The sequence below is a fragment of the Carassius auratus genome, chromosome 28 (genome assembly GCF_003368295.1).
Source record: "Carassius auratus strain Wakin chromosome 28, ASM336829v1, whole genome shotgun sequence".
NCBI classification, from domain to species: Eukaryota; Metazoa; Chordata; class Actinopteri; order Cypriniformes; family Cyprinidae; genus Carassius; species Carassius auratus.
In genome coordinates, this window is record NC_039270.1 from 20,103,485 (window position 1) to 20,122,114 (window position 18,630).

The 18,630-nt window shown below is 37.9% G+C and overlaps 2 protein-coding genes across 2 annotated transcripts; one reads left to right on the plus strand and one right to left on the minus strand.

Annotated features, from left to right (window-relative positions):
• Positions 1-395: 395 nt before the first annotated feature.
• On the minus strand, positions 396-3,980 carry LOC113047583 (protein FAM104A). Its single transcript, XM_026208961.1, has 3 exons — positions 3,450-3,980; positions 3,053-3,164; positions 396-1,327 (listed from the first exon to the last, which is right to left on the minus strand). The coding sequence occupies exons 1-3, from the start codon at positions 3,464-3,466 to the stop codon at positions 1,097-1,099; spliced, it is 360 nt and encodes a 119-aa protein (XP_026064746.1). The 5' UTR covers positions 3,467-3,980; the 3' UTR covers positions 396-1,096.
• A 1,019-nt stretch (positions 3,981-4,999) lies between these two features.
• Positions 5,000-18,536, plus strand: hid1a (HID1 domain containing a). Its single transcript, XM_026208915.1, has 19 exons — positions 5,000-5,211; positions 6,356-6,505; positions 7,871-8,041; positions 8,474-8,596; positions 9,482-9,588; positions 9,797-9,913; positions 10,900-11,107; positions 11,241-11,297; positions 11,389-11,529; positions 11,610-11,700; positions 13,165-13,316; positions 13,422-13,500; positions 13,818-13,982; positions 14,807-15,034; positions 15,153-15,298; positions 15,376-15,468; positions 17,101-17,192; positions 17,273-17,431; positions 17,618-18,536. Exons 1-19 carry the CDS (start codon positions 5,146-5,148, stop codon positions 17,679-17,681), a joined length of 2,409 nt encoding a protein of 802 aa, XP_026064700.1. The 5' UTR covers positions 5,000-5,145; the 3' UTR covers positions 17,682-18,536.
• Positions 18,537-18,630: the final 94 nt, after the last annotated feature.

Genomic DNA, 18,630 nt, shown 5'->3' on the forward strand with positions numbered 1-18,630 from the left:
ACTGGACTGAGTGTGAGGTGTGAGGACATTTAGACAATTGTTAACTTGTTAGTCTTTTTCAAGACAAGACAAAAAAAAAAATAATTACAGGGCTAATACAGATGTATTTTATATTGTAGAATAATACTTGAAAATATGCTGAACTTGTGTTAACCACAGACCTTATTTCAGGCATTTAACCATAAATAAATAAATAAATAAATAAACCAGACTACTCTTTTTAGGTTTTAGGACTCCGTAACTTCTCTAAATGCTAGATCTCAGTTCAGGATTACTGGTAGTGTACTGTAGCATTTAACTGAGATTTTTTTTCTTTTGAAAACATGGACATATCACTTTTACAGGATTTATCTTCCTGATGTTATTCTACAGATCACACAGATTAACGACACAGGTTTGCTTAAGAACATCCATCTTTATTTAGAAATGTAGATGATCTGAATGTAAAATGCAATGTACATCTTTCAATACAAAAAGGTATAGTAAAATAAACCACACTCTTTAAAATGCAGAATTTTGACTAGCACACGAGAAAACCTCCGCAGGGCTTCGAAGGCCTGATGCCTGGACGAGCGACCAGCTTCAGTGATGGTTTAGGAGGAAAGAGATCCGGCAGATGACAAAGACATGTTCCAGATCCGCCCATCAGCGCAGTCTTTGATATTAACTCGACTGCATTTAGTGACAGAACTGCAATGGAGTTCACTAACCAGAGGTGCATGGGAATATTTACGCCTCCCATCTAAATGTGCTCAGCTGGATTGCTATATGCTCCACATCAATATCAGATCAAGTGCAAATCCCCACTAAACTGCATCTTAATTCTCAATAGAGCTGTTTTCAGAAGAAACGTACACAGTGTGAAAGTCACAAAAGTTTGCATCATAGTCAAGCCGTTATTGCTTACAATGAGCACTTTTGTGCTCTAGTTAGTCGGAGAGCTTACAGTACCAGGGCATTTTTATTTCCATCCAATAAAATATTAACATAACACGAGCTTTAGCAGAGAGATCTAGAAAGTAGGAGCAGGTTTGAGTGAGGATGGAGATGAAGAAGTTTTACCCTGGTCTCTACGGGGTTTGGCGGTCCCTGAGAGTCACCTGTGCTTGGACTGAGCCCGGCTCTGTAAGCTTTGGAAATGGGCTTCCCTCAGGACACGGTTGATGTGCTGGTAGGACAGCAGGTCCCCGGGGTCCGACTGCTTGGAGGCACTGTGGGGACTGCAGGGGCCGGGGCCGGCGTGGGGCCCGAGAACATCCACTCCGCTGCTGCTGCTCCCCGCGGCGCGATCCGGACTGCTGATCCAACTGCTCTCGCTACTGGAAGACTGCATCACATGATCAAGATCATCAGTGAGAGGGGATTCAAGAAACAACAGCCCTGGAGCGGTCAGAAAAACTCCCTTTGTACCATTCAGACAAGATTCAGAAATGTGAATCTTAAACGGATTAGATCAGATGGAAATGACCAGTGAACTTGAGTCGTACCTTTCTAACACTGAGAGTTTCTGTCAGCCTTTAGAAGTAAAATATTTACTTGGAGCACCCCTGAGAGAAGTTCATATCTCAGTCATTTCAACGTTTTAAAAATGACAAATAAAAATAAGTATTGAACCTGTGACCATTTTTCTCAGTAAATATATTTCTAACGGTGCTGTAGCCGTATAATATTCACCATGTGTCAGTAACAACCCAAGTAATCCTTGCATACAAAGTCAACCAAAACACATAAGTTCGGAAATTAAGTTGTGTAATAAAATGCAATGACGCAGGGAAAAAGTACTGAACACGTGAAGAAAGGGAGGTGCAAAAAGACATGGAAAGCCGAGACATCAGCTGAAATCTATCAGTATTTAGAAAGCAATCCTGCCCCTAGTCAGTGGAAATTAATATTAGCTGGTTCAGTCCCACCACCTACAGTACCAGGATGAAGAATATGAAACAAGGGCAGACGTTTAGATTGGTTTCAGAGAAAGAAAAGAAAGGTGCTAGAATGGCCAGCCAATCACCTGACTTCAAATAGAAAGTAAGAACTACAGGTCAGAGATTTTAGAAGAGGCTCACATAACCTTCATGATTTGAAGACTGTGAGAAATAAAGACCCAAATCACATCCAATACATGTGACTAGTTTCTTCCCACAGGAGGCGTCTCGAAGCTGTCATTACCAACAAAGGCTTTCTGCACGTTATTAAATACATTTCAGTAGTTTTTTTTTTTCCCCCTGGCGTCATTAAATGTTATTACACTTCACTTAATTTCTGAACTTATTTGTTTTGTTTTCTTTGTATGGATTACTTTGGTTGTTGTGGACATCTGGTGAAAAGTTCAAGTCAACAGCACCTTCAGAAATATACAGGTGCATCTCAATAAATTAGAAAGTCATGGAGAAGTTCATTTATTTCAGTCTTTGGTTCTTTTCATTGTGATGATTTTAGCTTGTCATCACCTCAGAAACCCTGTTTTTGAAGAAGATGCAGAGTGGCAGGAGCTACGCAAAGCCAGAAACGGCTTTTAATAACTTCATCCCATTATATTCCAGCCTCATCATAACTGGCTAAACACTTCCGAAGACAGCAATAAGACAACACAGTAAGTTGGGTGCAGTTAAATGATAAAGCCCCGTTCACACTACAAGAGACACACAACAGGAGAGCAACACAATCCCATTCATTTCAGCTGGTGATTTTCGGCACAGCAACTTCAACTTAATGCAAATGAAGAGCGACTTTTGGAGCAACAGCCAATAGGAAAGAAGATAGAGCTCCTGTGATCTTCCTCCCCTCAACAACGTACATAAACATACGCAATGGAAGAAAGTAGGCTCTGGTTCTTATTCATTTTTATTTGCATGTACGGATTTCATTTTAGATGTAGATTATATGTAGTATTTTGCCTCCAAAATGTTTGTGCTTAGCGGGAAGAAACCTGATTCACTGTCAAGGCAAACAGTATTGAGACGCCCACTAGCAACCTCTTCGCCAGACAAAAGTGGCTGATAGTGTGAAAGGGGCTCAAGAAGTGTATTGGTGTGTTGTTGACTGCGTTCCCTACCTCAGATTCCCAGGACTCTCTCCCCGTCTCTGAGCTCTGGAGGGCTGAACTCAGTCGTTTGGCCTGAGGCATCTGAGCATCTTCATCATCTCCTTCAGCGCGCTGACGTTTCCTTTACAGCATCATTACAGGTTAAAGATTGTCAACACCGTACTAGAGCAGCTTCTTAACACTGATGGCACACACTTACACATTAATCATTGTGTATAACCATATTTATGTTTTTCACATACTATTATGTATACTGTTTTATATTTGTTGCAACAATGAACATTCTAGCGCATACCACTTTGTCACAATCTGTCTCTAGTCTAAACCTAAAATTGCCCTTCTGTGAATCATATAGACATGTTGGTTTATTATGATGAATGAATGCATCAGCAGTTTATAGACTCACCTGTTTTCTGTAAGCATTTCTGCGACTCCCACAGCAGATTAAGGGTCTTGAATGCTGGTCTTGAGTGTGTGAGTGTTTTACTGAGCCTCATTCGCTGCTGGATCAGCTGTGTTTCTCTGATCAACAACCTGCTGTGTCATGCTACACTCAATACAACACAACACGTTTAGACACTAAATACTCTCATCCCCGTCCCACTGAAAGCGGGTTTATGAATTAGTAATGAGACGATTATAAATCGAAATAAGTGAAAGTCGTATTTAGTTGATTCTACGGTGATAAATGTGTCGAACTCTAACTCCTCCGGCTAGTCTCTGTCATAGCTGCGTGCTAACTGACACTTTCACAAATTCACGCGTCCTTTACTACTAATTTAACGCTTTAAATACTTCTTCTTCCAGACTAACATTCATTAACGAAGCAGATATAATAACGTTCTCTGTAAATATAAACCGATTGTTCGTCTGTTTGATGAGCCTTCGCGACACCGAACACACCACCGCGGTTGCTGTTATTTACATGCTAGTGCGCATGCGCGGACATGACTGTAAACACGAGGGTGGCGCGGGATTGGCTGGTTGTGCGATGACGTCACGTCCGATGCCCACAGCGCTTCTGCTCAAGAAAATATATTTGATTTTTATCTGGTTCGGCACCCATTCAGCTTTACCCTTATTTATTCACTTAGCTGCTTCTTTAAATTATTGAAAATAATGCACATGGATAAAACAAGTATAATCAGAAACAACAATTTGCTAAAGGAAGATATTTAGGCTACTATTACATAAAGACATTAACGGAAATACATGCTTGTTCAGTCTTTTTTGTTGTTGTTATTTACACACACACACACACACACACACACACACACACAAGTATTTTATTTTAATTCATATTTTTTTAGGGCAAGATTGATTCAACAATAAATTACTTTTTTAAACGCTAAAAAGTATGCTTTGTTTTTTATGTATATGGAATTTAGCCATTAGAATTAGTCAAATTAAATTAAAAAGTCCGTGTGTCTCTCTGACTTACAAAAAGACCCAGTATAATATTAGCTGAACACATTTATGACAACTGATGTTTCATTTAAAGGCTAAATGACTAAATGTTTGATAATTAAAATGTATAAATGCGTTGGTTTTCATGAGACTGCATTAGATTTTTTGTTCCGTGTCCAATGCATATGGATGTCTGTGAAAAGTAAAATATTCTAAGGGTGAATTAGCTAAACAGTGTTTTCCTAGCAACTGCGTTTGGGATTTATTAATCCTACTATGGTAACTTAGGCAGAGGCCTGGCTTATGAATATTAATTTGAGCAGATTGTCGTTGCTTGGTAACTTTTCTTAGGCGTCTAGTTACGCAACCTAATAAATATATTTAGTAATATTGAAGAGTCAGCCCTGCTGCATTATCAACGCTTCATTAATTCACAGACTGAGCTGAGGGCCGCTAGACTCGCTTCATGTCGCTCTGCCGTTAACCCAATCCGTTACGCCTATTAGCTTGACGTCACACCGTCTAATTAATATTCAGGAGTCAGCCTTGACCATAGTAGGTTTATTTATCAGATCCTCATCCCGGAAGTGTGCGGATTTAGCGCAGCTCCGCCGCCTCCGCAGATGACACACGCAGAGGAGGAGGTGACGGGGATTAGAGCAGAGCCTCATCATTAAACCAACATATCAGGAAAAATGGGAAATACGGACTCGAAGCTGAATTTCAGGAAGGCGGTGATCCAGCTGACCACGAAAACACAGGTTTGTGTCTTGGCTGTTACTCGAGGCTGTTATTAGGAGCCTGTGTGTTTCCAGATGGAGACTGCGCCTCACTCCAGACCTCTGCAGCACCTCACATCTCACATAATCAGGATAATACAATCATAATTTAGTCTTCATCATACACTGGGTATGACTGCGATGGTCATGATATTTAAATAAGAATAATGATGCTTGTGTTCGCCCATAATAAGACAGGTGCAGGTGTCATGTGTTTATCTGCAGATGTAAACATCTGCGTTATGTTCCTCATTCATATGGAACGATTTCATTTTTTATTTTTATTTTTTATTTTAATGTTAGCGTAATAACAATAAACAGTGTTATTTATTTTATAATTTTTTTTAATCTATGTGAAAATGTAGTAACCGCTAAACATTTTTAAAACAAAATGAATTTACGTAGAGCTTAACTGCATGTGAGAACATATGATTTAATATAACTGTATTTTATGTAAATTTTATTTCCCGTTGGTTTCAGGATAAACCTCTCTAAATAAATTAAAACTAAAGCTGTATATCTTGTTTTATACCATTTATTTGAGTTTTTTGTTGTTGTTGTTGTTAGTTTGTTTGCTTGCTTTTAATTATATATATATATATATATATATATATATATATATATATATATATATATATATATATATATATATGTGTGTAGAAATTATCAAATGAAATAATGAGGTATGTTAGATCCCGCCCCTCTTGACGTGACGTCGTTTTTTAATGATCAATTCATCCAAATATATCTTAATAATAAGCGTATAGAGGTCGTTGAGAAATGAAATATTTTATTTAAAAATATTCTTTATAGTCACTCAGTCAGAATGAGCTCACAAACCTGTGTGTATGATAATCATAAAAATCAGTCAAATGTTGTTTAAATCAGTTTTTAGAGGATAATACCGTGTCACGTCCTGATTGTCATTTTTAAACATGATTTTAACTGAAAATATGAAATGATGAACTGTTTCATGTCCTCTGCAGGGTTAACGTGGGTGCTTTGTTATTTTTTACTGGTGATTAAATATTGATGTGTAGATCAGCCCAGCTGTTGCTTCGTTCTAGTGTGTGTTAAAAGGATTTACATATGCATTAAAAACCTTATCCTCCTCACCCACCCCTAGCCCGTGGAAGCCACCGATGACGCGTTCTGGGATCAGTTCTGGGCTGATACTGCTACCAGCGTGCAGGACGTGTTCGCCCTGCTCCCCGCCGCTGAGATCCGAGCCGTCCGGGAGGAGTCCCCCTCCAATCTGGCAACACTGTGTTACAAGGTAGCATTCAGTGCTGAAACATGACACCTGTTACATACGTGCAGCACTAACATTCAGTCATTAGAGAAAGTGCCTCATCGGTAAAAGGCACTGATTGCATGAGTTTAAAGTTGTCGGTGAGACAGGAAACAGCTGGTGTTTTCCCTTCCTGTCTCAGTCCCTGGACTTCCTGTTTAAGGCTGTTCATCAGAAAGGAAACCTGATTAGAAATCTTCATAGTCTTCAAGTGCGCATCCTGCCAGAGGAGTTTGCAAAAAAGAGAAAGAGAGACGTGTTGCTTTACTGTGTACTCAAGGAATAAAAGCATGACATCAGACCATAAGTAAAGAGATTATATTGTGTAACAGAATTTAAAAATGATTTAACTTGTGTACACATGTGCTCTGTTTAGTTTCACGGTGGGCCCGAATGTATTTAACACTTATCTGAATAACAAAAGACATCAAAGGGAATGTAATTAAAAAAAAAGTAGCTAGGATACTTTATAGACTTTAAAGATTTTAGTTAGTTTTTTTTGTCCATCAAAGAATCCTTTAAAAAGTATTACTTTATATATATATATATATATATATATATATATATATATATATATATATATATTAAGCAGCACTGATAATAATCAGAAATATTTCTTTAGCAGCCAAATCTGCATATTAGAATGATTTCTGAAGGATGATGTGACACTGGAGTAATGATGCTGGAAATTCAGCTTTGCATCACAGGAATAAATAACAATTTACAATAGATTTAATAAACTGTTACTTTAAATGGTAATAATATTTATCAGTGATTAAATAAATGATTACATTTGTTGAGCAAAAGAGACATCTTTTAAAAACATTATTAAAAATAATAATAATTCTTACCAACTCCAAACTTTTGAATCCAAACGTTAGTGGATCATATTCATAGTTAATATGATTCATTTGACATATTCAACATATTTTTTTTTTTTTTTTAATGATTGGACCTTTATTTTAACCAATATAAGGTGTACATTTAGGCTCTCTCTTTTTCTTTTAAAAGAAATAAATATAAATTTGTATTTTATGTGAATATATTTGTATCTAGGTGAATGTGTACGTGCACGTTTGAGTATACAGTATATGTACACATATCTATATCCTATTATTATTTTGATTTTGTTTTCATATTTTGACAAGTATTTGTATCTTGCTTTTAATTTTTTTCCTGCAATTTGACCTCCTGATCTACTTTCTGGATTCATTCAGCCACAGTATCGATAAACTTGAAGACTCAAAAACTGGACATTCTGATATTTTGACACGTTTTAGGTGTGTATGTGTTCATGTCCATACTGTCTTGTGTGTGTTTGGTCATGAGTGTATGTGTGTATTCCCCCAGGCGGTGGAGAAGTTGGTTCAGGGAGCCGAGTCCGGCTGCCCCACAGAGAAGGAGAAACAGATCGTGCTGAACTGCACTCGTATGCTCTCTCGGACCCTGCCCTACATCTTTGAGGACCAGGACTGGAGAGGCTTCTTCTGGTCCACCATCCCTGGCGCTGGCAGAGCGGGGGTGAGGAGGACCACTAAATAATACCCACTGAGTGCTTGCTACTCACCTTCAAACCTGGCCCATATTCAGCAGTGTGACTTAAAGCTTGTGTTTAAGTGCATTTAAAAATAGCAGTGTACGATTATGAAACACACTCAAATGGATTTCTCTCAGCAAAGCTGATGCTGTATATTCAACACAAGCATATTTATTCATTTTTATGCCCTGGTTGTGGATTTGCTCTAAGAGAAACCTAAATTGCTAAAAATCATTTACATCCCTTTCTACATTGTCAGATTTTACAATTATCTTTAAAATTATTTATTATAACTGAAATAAACATACATTATAGGTAAAATAATAATAATAATAAAATAATAATTACATGTTAAAAATAAGAGTAAGTGAAGTAGTAGCATTTGTAGTGATTTGTTTACCCTCGTCTCTGCACAGATGGATGATATGGAGGATGAAGATGAAGGCGCTCGTCCGCTGGCAGAGTCTCTCTTACTGGCTGTGGCTGACTTACTCTTCTGTCCAGACTTCACTGTTCAGAGCCACAAGAAAGGAAGACCTGTGAGTACCTACATATATATATAGAGAGAGAGAGAGAGAGAGAGAGAGCGAGAGAGAGAGATGGCTTAACAGCTAACGGCTGAACCGCATCCCTACACTTGAACCTCTAGCACTAGCATTCTCTCTTCTTTTTAATAATTTTATTTATTATAAAAAAAAAAAACATTTGGATCACTTTGGATAAAACCATCTGCTAAATGACTAAATGTAAAAGTAAATGAGACAAAAACAACAACAAAAAACTTCTGTAACAGAACTAATGAACTGGATGTGGTTTAAATAACCAGTTAAATGAGGTTTATGTATTTGAAATCAATAAATCAAATTTGTTTACATCTCATACATTTCAACTAATAGACTATTGCTTGTTTCACAGCTAGCCATATTTAAACAATGTCCATACTTTTTAACTGAATTATTCTAGTCTTTCTAGAGCAGATTTATGCTGTTTGAAACATTTTGAATAACTGTTAAAACGAATTAAATCAATCCGTTTTGAAGATATGATTATTTTAAATCCAAACAAATAGATGCAAATAGTTGATAAAACTGTGCTGTGTAGATATTTATCTTATTTACTTTTTCGTTTATGACTGACAAATATGCATCGTATCAAGTTGAGTTCCATCCAAATGGATACGCAATTTAGGCCTAAATATATTAGAGTGTACAGTGAAGGGCTTGAGAGGTGAGGGGGGTTAGTGTTTATTTAACCCTAGGGGGGTTAGTGTTTATTTAAAAATAAGTGTGTCAGTTTTACTCAACCTGGAACGGTAACCGGTTAACCACTTAATAAAGAATTTACAATATGTCAGTTTTGGTAATTAGTCCCATGCAGTTACAGTAATTTCAGTCTCAGCTTGAGTGTCTGTTTCTCATGTACAGGACTCGGTTGAAGACATGCAGTCCCTGGACAGCTGTGAGTACATCTGGGAGGCTGGAGTGGGTTTCGCTCAGTCGCCTCCGCTCAACTACATCCACGATATCAACAGGTGAGAGCCGCGAGAAGAGCGGCAGTTTCCGTTCCCACAGCCGCATGAGTTTATTTGAGCTTCCATGGTGACCTTTCAATCAGTAACCACACAAGACACTTAAGCCTGCACCTGTTTTCCACCCAAACTCCAGATTCAGCTCACTCATTTAGAGATCAGATGAGTAGTTTAAAAGTGTTTCACTCCTCTGTGTGTGGTGTGTTTACAGGACTGAGCTGTTGAGGTTACTGCTCACCTGTTTCTCAGAGGCCATGTACCTGCCGCCAACATCTGAAAACTGTATCCTCAACCCCTGGGTCACCTTCTTCTGTTCCACTGAAAACAGGTCAGTCTCTGTAGACGAGAGCGCAAACACAACACTCCCCAACTAAAGACCCGGAGACTTCCTAGCGCTGTTTGCTAAGTTAAACCTCTAATCCTGAGTATTAAACGCTAGTCTGCAAACTTCAGTGTGGGCGCTTTTGATTTGGGCCTGGAGGAAACGGTCTAGAAAACAGCCAGCACATCCTAGTAACCGTGTTACTAAAACCAGTCAGAACACACTATTAACCGTTTGTTAGGAAATGAAAGAACACTACAGCCACACTAAAAAAAAATGTCTTTGTGTTTTTACAGTGCATTCTTAAATCAGTTTAATAAAAAAGTTTATTAAGAAGATTTCAGGTCTTGTTTTCAGGAAAATGTATAAAACATGTATGCTAAAAAACCTTCTTGTTGATAATAAATCAAAGGGAAAACAAGAATATTTGTCATAACACATTTGCATGTATTTTGTCTTGTTTTTAAGAGAACTCATTTAATTTTATAGACTTTTCAGTATGCAAACCTACACCGTTTTGTAATATTTCATCTCTTCCTTCACTGCCAAATAAAAAATATTTTCTTAATAAACATATTTGACTTGTTTTCTAGTTTAAATATCTAAAAGATACATTTATTTGAGAAGAAAAATTACTTTAGATATTAAGATATTGAGTCTTGTTTTCTGAAGAATTTATCAAAATGTTGCTAGACAAAATATCTGCCAGTGGTGTAAGAAAAGGTATTTTAATTCTAAAGGAAAACGAGATAAGTTTTCTTGCCTTATATATATATATATATATATATATATATATATATATATATATATATATATATATATAAAAATATGTTATAATAAAAAATTATATATAAAAGAAAAAAATTAAAAATAAGTATGTTAACTGTCACAAGAATTTCTTACCCCTTTGGCATATATTTTGTCTTGTTTTAAGAAAAAAAGAATGTTTTAATTAAAAAGAATCCACAAGAATCCTGTGAACATTGTTTCAGACACGCTCTGCCTCTCTTCACCTCGCTGCTGAACGTGGTGTGCGCATACGACCCGGTTGGCTACGGGATCCCCTACAACCACCTGCTCTTCTCTGACTACCGCGAGCAGCTGGTGGAGCAGGCCGTGCAGATCCTCATAGTGACTCTGGAGCACGAGGGCGGACAGCCGTACCGCCCACCCTCCCCCTCCAGCATGGAAGACCAGGATGTAAGCACACCACCACACCCCATAGTGTACACAACATCCACTCAAGTACAGCAAATGTCAATACAAGTCAAGTGAATAATAACAGTCCAATGGTCGTTGAAGCAATACCTTCTTTTTTTCTTTTTATTGGTAGTCTGTTGGTCCAAATAACCTGTTTGTGAATTACCTGTCCAGAATTCACAGGGAGGAGGTATGGAGAGCCTTTTTTTAGCATATGTCAAGAAAATAAGAAGAAACTGCATTGTTCTCTTGATGTTTGAGCTGTTTCCTTGTGTCTGCAGGATTACGACTTCGTGCTGAAAGGTTTGGCGCGCCTGCTGACCAACCCACTGACTCAAACATACCTGCCCAACTCAACCAAAAAGATCCAGTTTCATCAGGAACTGCTGGTCCTCTTCTGGAAACTGTGTGACTTCAACAAAGTGAGAGATTAGGTGCTTAAATACAGTCATCTCTAAATAATGATGGGGAAAATTCACACATACTCTATTTCCTCTTGCAGAAATTCCTGTACTTTGTGCTGAAGAGCAGCGATGTGTTGGACATATTAGTGCCGATCCTGTATTACCTGAACGATGCCCGAGCCGACCAATGTAAGAGTACCAAATGGAAGATTTTAAAGACATAGTTCACCCAAAAAAATTCAAATTCGGTCATTTACTCACCCTTCATGTCTTTCCAAACCCATAAAGTGCCCCATTATGGGTAATGAAGGCTTCATATTTTGGTTTTGGGAGTCCCCAACAACAGATTGACATGCATGCAAAGTCAAAGAACACTTTCATTGTCTTATAATATGTATTTATTTTTACCTTACTTGCTCAACAACTCCCAAACAATTCGCTTAAAGATTCATTTTTCCAAACCCCTCCTTTGCGTGACGCTAATCTGCGGTGATTGGTTGATTGGTCTCATTTTAATGTCATCATGAGCCTGTAATGTCTGATAAAGCAGCGTTTGTGAGCACAGTGCTGCTTTGTTTACAGCGTTACCGGGGTAACAGCAATTTTTACTGCTCCAAAAGCAGCATCTAGTGGCAAAGAATGAATTTCCATTTTCATTCAGACCAAAGCGAAAAGACCAACAAGTGGATGGGCAATATGCTAATTTTTCATGCTGACGAGGATTTTTTCATTCACTTAGAGCTGTGTTACACACTGCATGAAAGGTAACTTTCAAAAATCCATAATAGGGGCATAACATTTTGGCAGAATGGGCTTTCAATGGGTGGACAGAAATCTCTCAGGTTTCATTTTAAATTACATGAAGAAGGGGGAATAAATTACCAATATTTTGGGATGAACTATTCCTTTAAAGGAAAACGTCACCCTTTTTCCATATTCCACTATGTTCTTCCCTCAACTCAATCGTTGTAGTGCGTGGCGCCACTATGTTAGCATTTAGCTTAGCACCATTGATTCCTTAGGGTCCAAACAGGGATGAATTTAGAAGCTACTAAACTTCCATGTTTTCCCTATTTAAAGACGGTTACATGAGAAGTTACATGAGTAATGTACTACGACAGCACTTCGACCTCAGTAATATCATCATTCCTTAAAACTCTCCCTCTAATTTCCGTCCAAGGTGAGGAGTTTGATATTACTGTGCTGAGGTCAAAGAGTTGCGGAAATCGCCTCAGGAAATTGCCACTGTTTATTTTGTGTCACCATACTTACTCATGTAACTGTCTTTAAATAGGGAAAAACACTGAAGTGTTTAGTAGCTACTAAATTCATCCCTGTTTGGATCCTAAGGAATGAATGGTACTAAGCAAAAAGCTAGCATAGTGGCGCTGCGCACTACAGCAATTGAGTGTTAGATCTTTAGAGACGGGAGAGGTTGTGTCAGCTCACCTAAGTTGAGGGAAGAACAGTGGAATATGTAAAAAAAATGAGTTTTCCTTTAAGGATGACACTTTGTTGTTGTTTTTTCCCCCTGAAAACCACTTAAAATATTTATTTTACATCAGAAATGAATTTTTGTTACTGTACCTTTTAAGATCTCTATGTAAATGACATGTCAGTTTGTTATGATCTCTTGATGTTGTTGAACTTCAGCACGGGTCGGTCTCATGCACATCGGCGTCTTCATTCTGCTGCTGCTGAGTGGAGAGAGGAACTTCGGTGTGCGTTTGAACAAGCCGTACTCGCTTCATGTCACTATGGACATCCCTGTGTTCACGGGCACACACGCCGATCTGCTCATTGTGGTGAGATGCATGTCTGCATCAGTTTTACAATTCACATGAAAGTTTCTGGTCTTGTGTCTGACTCTACCGTTGTTTTAAACCTCTAAAAACCGGTTATGTCTGAAGGTTTTCCACAAGATAATAACCAGTGGCCATCAGCGTTTACAGCCTCTCTATGACTGCCTGCTCACTATTGTGGTGAATGGTGAGTATTAAGAGTATCTGAGTTTGCATAGGGCTTTACTAGGATTCAGATTGTAATCCGTTGTTACGCAAGAAAAAAAAAAACAATACTGGAGGTGACACTTTTCATTTGGTTAGAGACTAAATGATTTATTCCATTTAGGGTGAGGCCATTTTCATCAAAGATAACAAGTCCAGTTGGTTTCCTGAGATCAAAAATGGCTTTATTTGAAATGGAATAGTCAGATTAATGTCAAACTAATGATTACTGTACAAAAATGTTCATCTGTGTAGTTTGGTTTTTGACAGTCAAGCACATAATACTGTGTTCTTGTTTAGTGTCTCCGTACCTGAAGAGTCTTTCCATGGTTGCGGCCAACAAGCTCCTCCATCTCCTGGAGGCGTTCTCCACTAACTGGTTCCTGTTTTCTGCACCTCAAAACCACCATCTGGTCTTCTTCTTGCTGGAGGCCTTCAATAATATCATTCAGTACCAGTTCGATGGTAAGATCGACACTCTCGTTCATCTTTGCCAGATTTAGAGTTTTAGACATTCTCTTGCCTTTCTGCCAAATGTGTTAATGTAGGTCCATGTGGTACGTTTGCAAATTATTAATGTAAATCTCGTTGTCTGGTGCTATAAGATAAAGATGACTCAATCTTGATAATAAACCTTTCCATTAAAGGTGCTGTAGGGAACTTTTGTAAAGAAATATTTTTTACATATTTATTAAACCTGTCATTATGTCCTGACAGAAGAATATGAGACAGATAATCTGTGAAAAAAATCAAGCTCCTCTGGCAATATTTGATCTCTTGAATTGTTTTTCAGTGGCATTTTTTTGCCTTTGTTTAGGAAATTATTAGGGATGCACCGATACTGGCCTCGATATCGGGTCCAATTCTAATCTCCTGTATTCTTGTACTTGTACTTTTTAAAATGCCCCAATACCAAATGCCGATATCACACAGTGATAGTAATTTCCATTCATTTCATTGATGTGCATGTTCTAACAGATTCTATATTTAGTCACTGTTTTGTCTTTTTCACTGTTGTGCTGGTTTAATTCTCTAAATGTGTATAGATCGGTATAGAACCCCAGATAGGTCTAGACATTCATTTATCCGCTCAGCTGTAAAGTTTTTAAATTTAAAGTCAGAACATTTTAGGAAGGAAACTTGTGTTTTTTTGTATTGTGTGTTTTGTTGTTTTATGTGAAATCCTTGTAGGCTGCAACCAAATTGCCTTCGGGAAATGAATGAAGTCAAACTGTATTGAACTGAACTGATTTCTTCCCTGACCCCAACTCTGGTAATGTTTTGATCAGGTAACTGTAATTTGGTGTACGCTATCATTCGGAAGCGCAACGTCTTCCACCAGCTGGCCAACCTGCCCTCCGACCCCACCACCATTCAGAAAGCCTTGCAGAGGAAGAGGAAATCTCCAGACGCTATTTCTCGCACCAGCTCACAGGAGACGGTGTCCATGGAGGGCTCACGGCCAGCTGTGCCTGCTGAGCCTGGCACTCTGAAGACCAGTCTGGTTGCCCTGCCAGGTAGCTTTGCTCATTGCTTACAAGTACTGCATGATAAATATTAGTATAAGACCAGTTTTTATGAGACAGTGGCACTTTGGGTGTGAGTTGATTTGATAGGCAGGCTAACTCTCTCCAGGCATCGATAAACTGACAGAGAAGTCCCAGGTTTCAGAAGACGGTACTATGGTAGCTGTGCCACCGACAGAGTCCCCACAAACTCCTGAACACAGCATTGCGGCTGGAACCAGTGACACAGAGTCCATCTCAGGAAGAGATAGTGAGGTTAGAGGAGCAGGCCCACAATCACATTCAACACTAGCTCTTTAAAAGAAGGTGTTAACAGTAATGCTTCTCCCCAGGATGTCTTCTACACTGAGGCAGAGATGGCAAGGAGACGTCTGTCCAACTCATCATCGTCTGCCATCAGCCACTGGAACCCTAAGCCAGACTGGGTAAGAAGACCTTCATCATCGCATGAAAAAATTCTATAGTCATTTATGGTATATAGTGTAGTGTTTTCTGAACCATACTTGCTCAGCTAGAACAAGTTGTGGGCATTGGAAGTATCTGCATTTAGTTGGTTTCAGTCATATCTGAAAAATAGAAGCTTCTCAATCAATTTTGGACGATATTTTTCTGGGTCGGTCCCCCTGACTTGTGGTGTCCCCCAAGGCTCTATTTTGGCCCCTTTATTGTTTTCTTTATGCTTTATTGATTAATTTTCCTTTATCTCTTTACTTCCTTTAGCTTCTATTTTTGAAAATCATAGCTTGAACTATCACTGCTATGCAGATGATACTCAACTTTATTTGCCCCTGTAGCATAAGATGCATGTAGAATCCCTCCGCGCCTGTCTTTCCGATGTCAAATCCTGGATGTGTTTGAATTTATTTTTATCTAAATGAACGATCATTGACTTCATCAACAGAGATCATTGTGTTTGGCTCTTCTGAAGTCCCAAACATTTAAAAATGTAAAATATCTGCTTCAGTTAAATCAGGTGGAAAAAAACAAACAACCTGTGCGTCATTTTCAATAGAGCACTTAAATTTAATAGGCAAATAAATTTAGTTGTCAAATCACGTTTTTACCAATTAAGAACATTGGCTAAAGTTAACATGCTTTCTTTTAAGCATTTTGAAACTGCAATTCATGCTTTTATTTATTCTAGAATTGATTATTGTAATTCCATGTATCTGGGAATAAACAGCTCTTCAATATCTAGATTACAAATGGTGCATACGGTGCAAATCTTTTAACCAGTGTTCGCAAATATGAACATATTACTCCTGTGTTAATATCTTTACATTGGCTGCCAGTATGCTTTAGAAGTGATTTTGCTTCTTTTTAAATGTTTAAATGGACGCATTCCCCCTTACCTTTTATGTGAATATTATCCAGAAAAAAAACTCTTGGGTCTGCCAACTTAGAATCTGTTAACTCTGTTAAACCTGTTCCAAAGTCAAAATTAAAATCTAGGGGTGACTGAGCTTTTACCATAGACGCATGTTGTTTGTTGCCTGATGTTTGCTTGGTTTGTATATATGTTTTTATAAGTCTTTTACAACATTTCACAGCACATTGTTCAACTGTAGTTGCTTTTAATTGTGTTTTATAAATGTATACTGTATATATTATAATATTTACAACACTGTTAATGAATGCTACAGTATACTGTAGTATTAACTATAGTGAACTGATAAACTATTATAAATACTGCAGTATCCATTAGTCTTTACTGCTGTACAGTAAACTGTGGTGTATTGTTTTGTTTGAAACAACATGAGGGTGAGTAAATAATGACAGAATTTTCCTTTTTTGGGTCATCTAGTATATAATCCATTTGCCTTATTCCATGTTTTAAAGAATTCATACTGTACTCTGGCTCGAGATTTTAAGTTTTACATTTTACATGTATTAATCCTTAAAGTTCTTATTTGCATATGTAACAGGTTAATTAGATAGATTGTGCTAGTGCAACATGCAATGAGCATGTTACCTGTTTTAATAACAGTTTGTGATGTAAGTGCACAGCTCTTTTGATCGAGGAATCAAAATGACTCAGTAGATATACTATATTGCAGGTCCTTTCCTGGAAGAGCAAACTCCCACTGCAGACCATCATGCGCTTGTTGCAAGTACTGGTGCCACAGGTGGAAAAAATCTGCATTGACAAGTAAGAGAAGAGTTTGTCATTGATAGCTGCATGCAGTTTGGTTTGCCGCTGTGAAATATTACATTATGTTTTTACATTAGGGGTCTAACAGATGAATCGGAGATCCTAAAGTTTCTTCAGCACGGCACTCTAGTGGGTCTGCTGCCTGTGCCCCATCCCATTCTCATCAGGAAATACCAGGCCAATGCAGGAACTGGCATGTGGTTTCGCACATACATGTGGGGAGTCATTTACCTGCGGTTAGTATGGCACTGCAGTTTTCTTTTATCAATTCAAACCAAAAAATTATGTGTTTTTGAATCCAACTGTGTTATTTAGAAACAGAATATTCATTTAGTAATAATGTAGAGTAGGATTTTCATTCATCAGCCAAGTAAATAAGATATGTTTCTGAGTTTAACATTGTTCCATCTTTTTCACTGTAGTAATGTGGATCCGCCCATCTGGTACGACACCGACGTGCGTCTCTTTGAGATCCAGAAGATGTAAGAAAGAGCTGTAACCTGCTTCAAGACTTCATTTTGCCTTATCATTTTGCTTTATCCCATTCATAGACTGTGAGACTCCACGAGAAGTGCCCGGTCTGTTTGCTTGGGCTGGTGTACAGATGATAAAGTGTCTAAATATAAACCATGCACTCTGATAGTAAAAGCATACTGTGGTCGGCAGCTTCGGCAGCCCAGTCATGTGCAACTCTCTCACTGTGGTTTTTATAGGAACAAGGTGCTTGTTATAAAAGGAATGCTATTTATAGTGTTGAAAACCTTGTGAAAGATGTTCGATTACAAGCATTGACGAAGACCTCTAGATTGTATTATCACCACAAGAGGGCAATCTTACTAGATCCTCTTTTTTTTGTTATCTGCGTGTTTACATGCATACTCCCAAATTTTTACTTAAGTCAGGTATGAAGAATAACTGTAAGGAAAAGAACTGGAAATAAAAAGCTGGTATAGATTAATTCCACCAGTATTCATATACAGGTTGTTTTCCGAAGTATTATACGTATATCGCAGTTGTTTGTAGGCATAGCCTACCAATATCTCTATTTTTGTCTGCATTTCAGTTTTGCTATTGAGATACTGTAAATACTGCTTGATATTTAAAGTCGAAACGCTGTCTAGATATATGAAAGATATGAAATTATCCGATGTTGTCAAAATGATTAGCTTAGTTGCTGAATTTCTGCATATGTTCATCATATTGTTTAAAGTGCAGATGACTGTAAACTGAATGTTTTTCTTTATTTGTGGCAGTATTTATAAGAGAGCTTGTGAAACAGATCAAGCGTTTGTAAATGTATTTTAATGTTTGTGCATCTGTGCAAAAATTGTCCAAATATATTGAGAGGATGTAAAGTCCAAAAACACACTTGTCGTTGTCATCCATTTAAGAACAAAAGCATAAAAAACAGAATAAAGTTTGCTCATTTTAATCT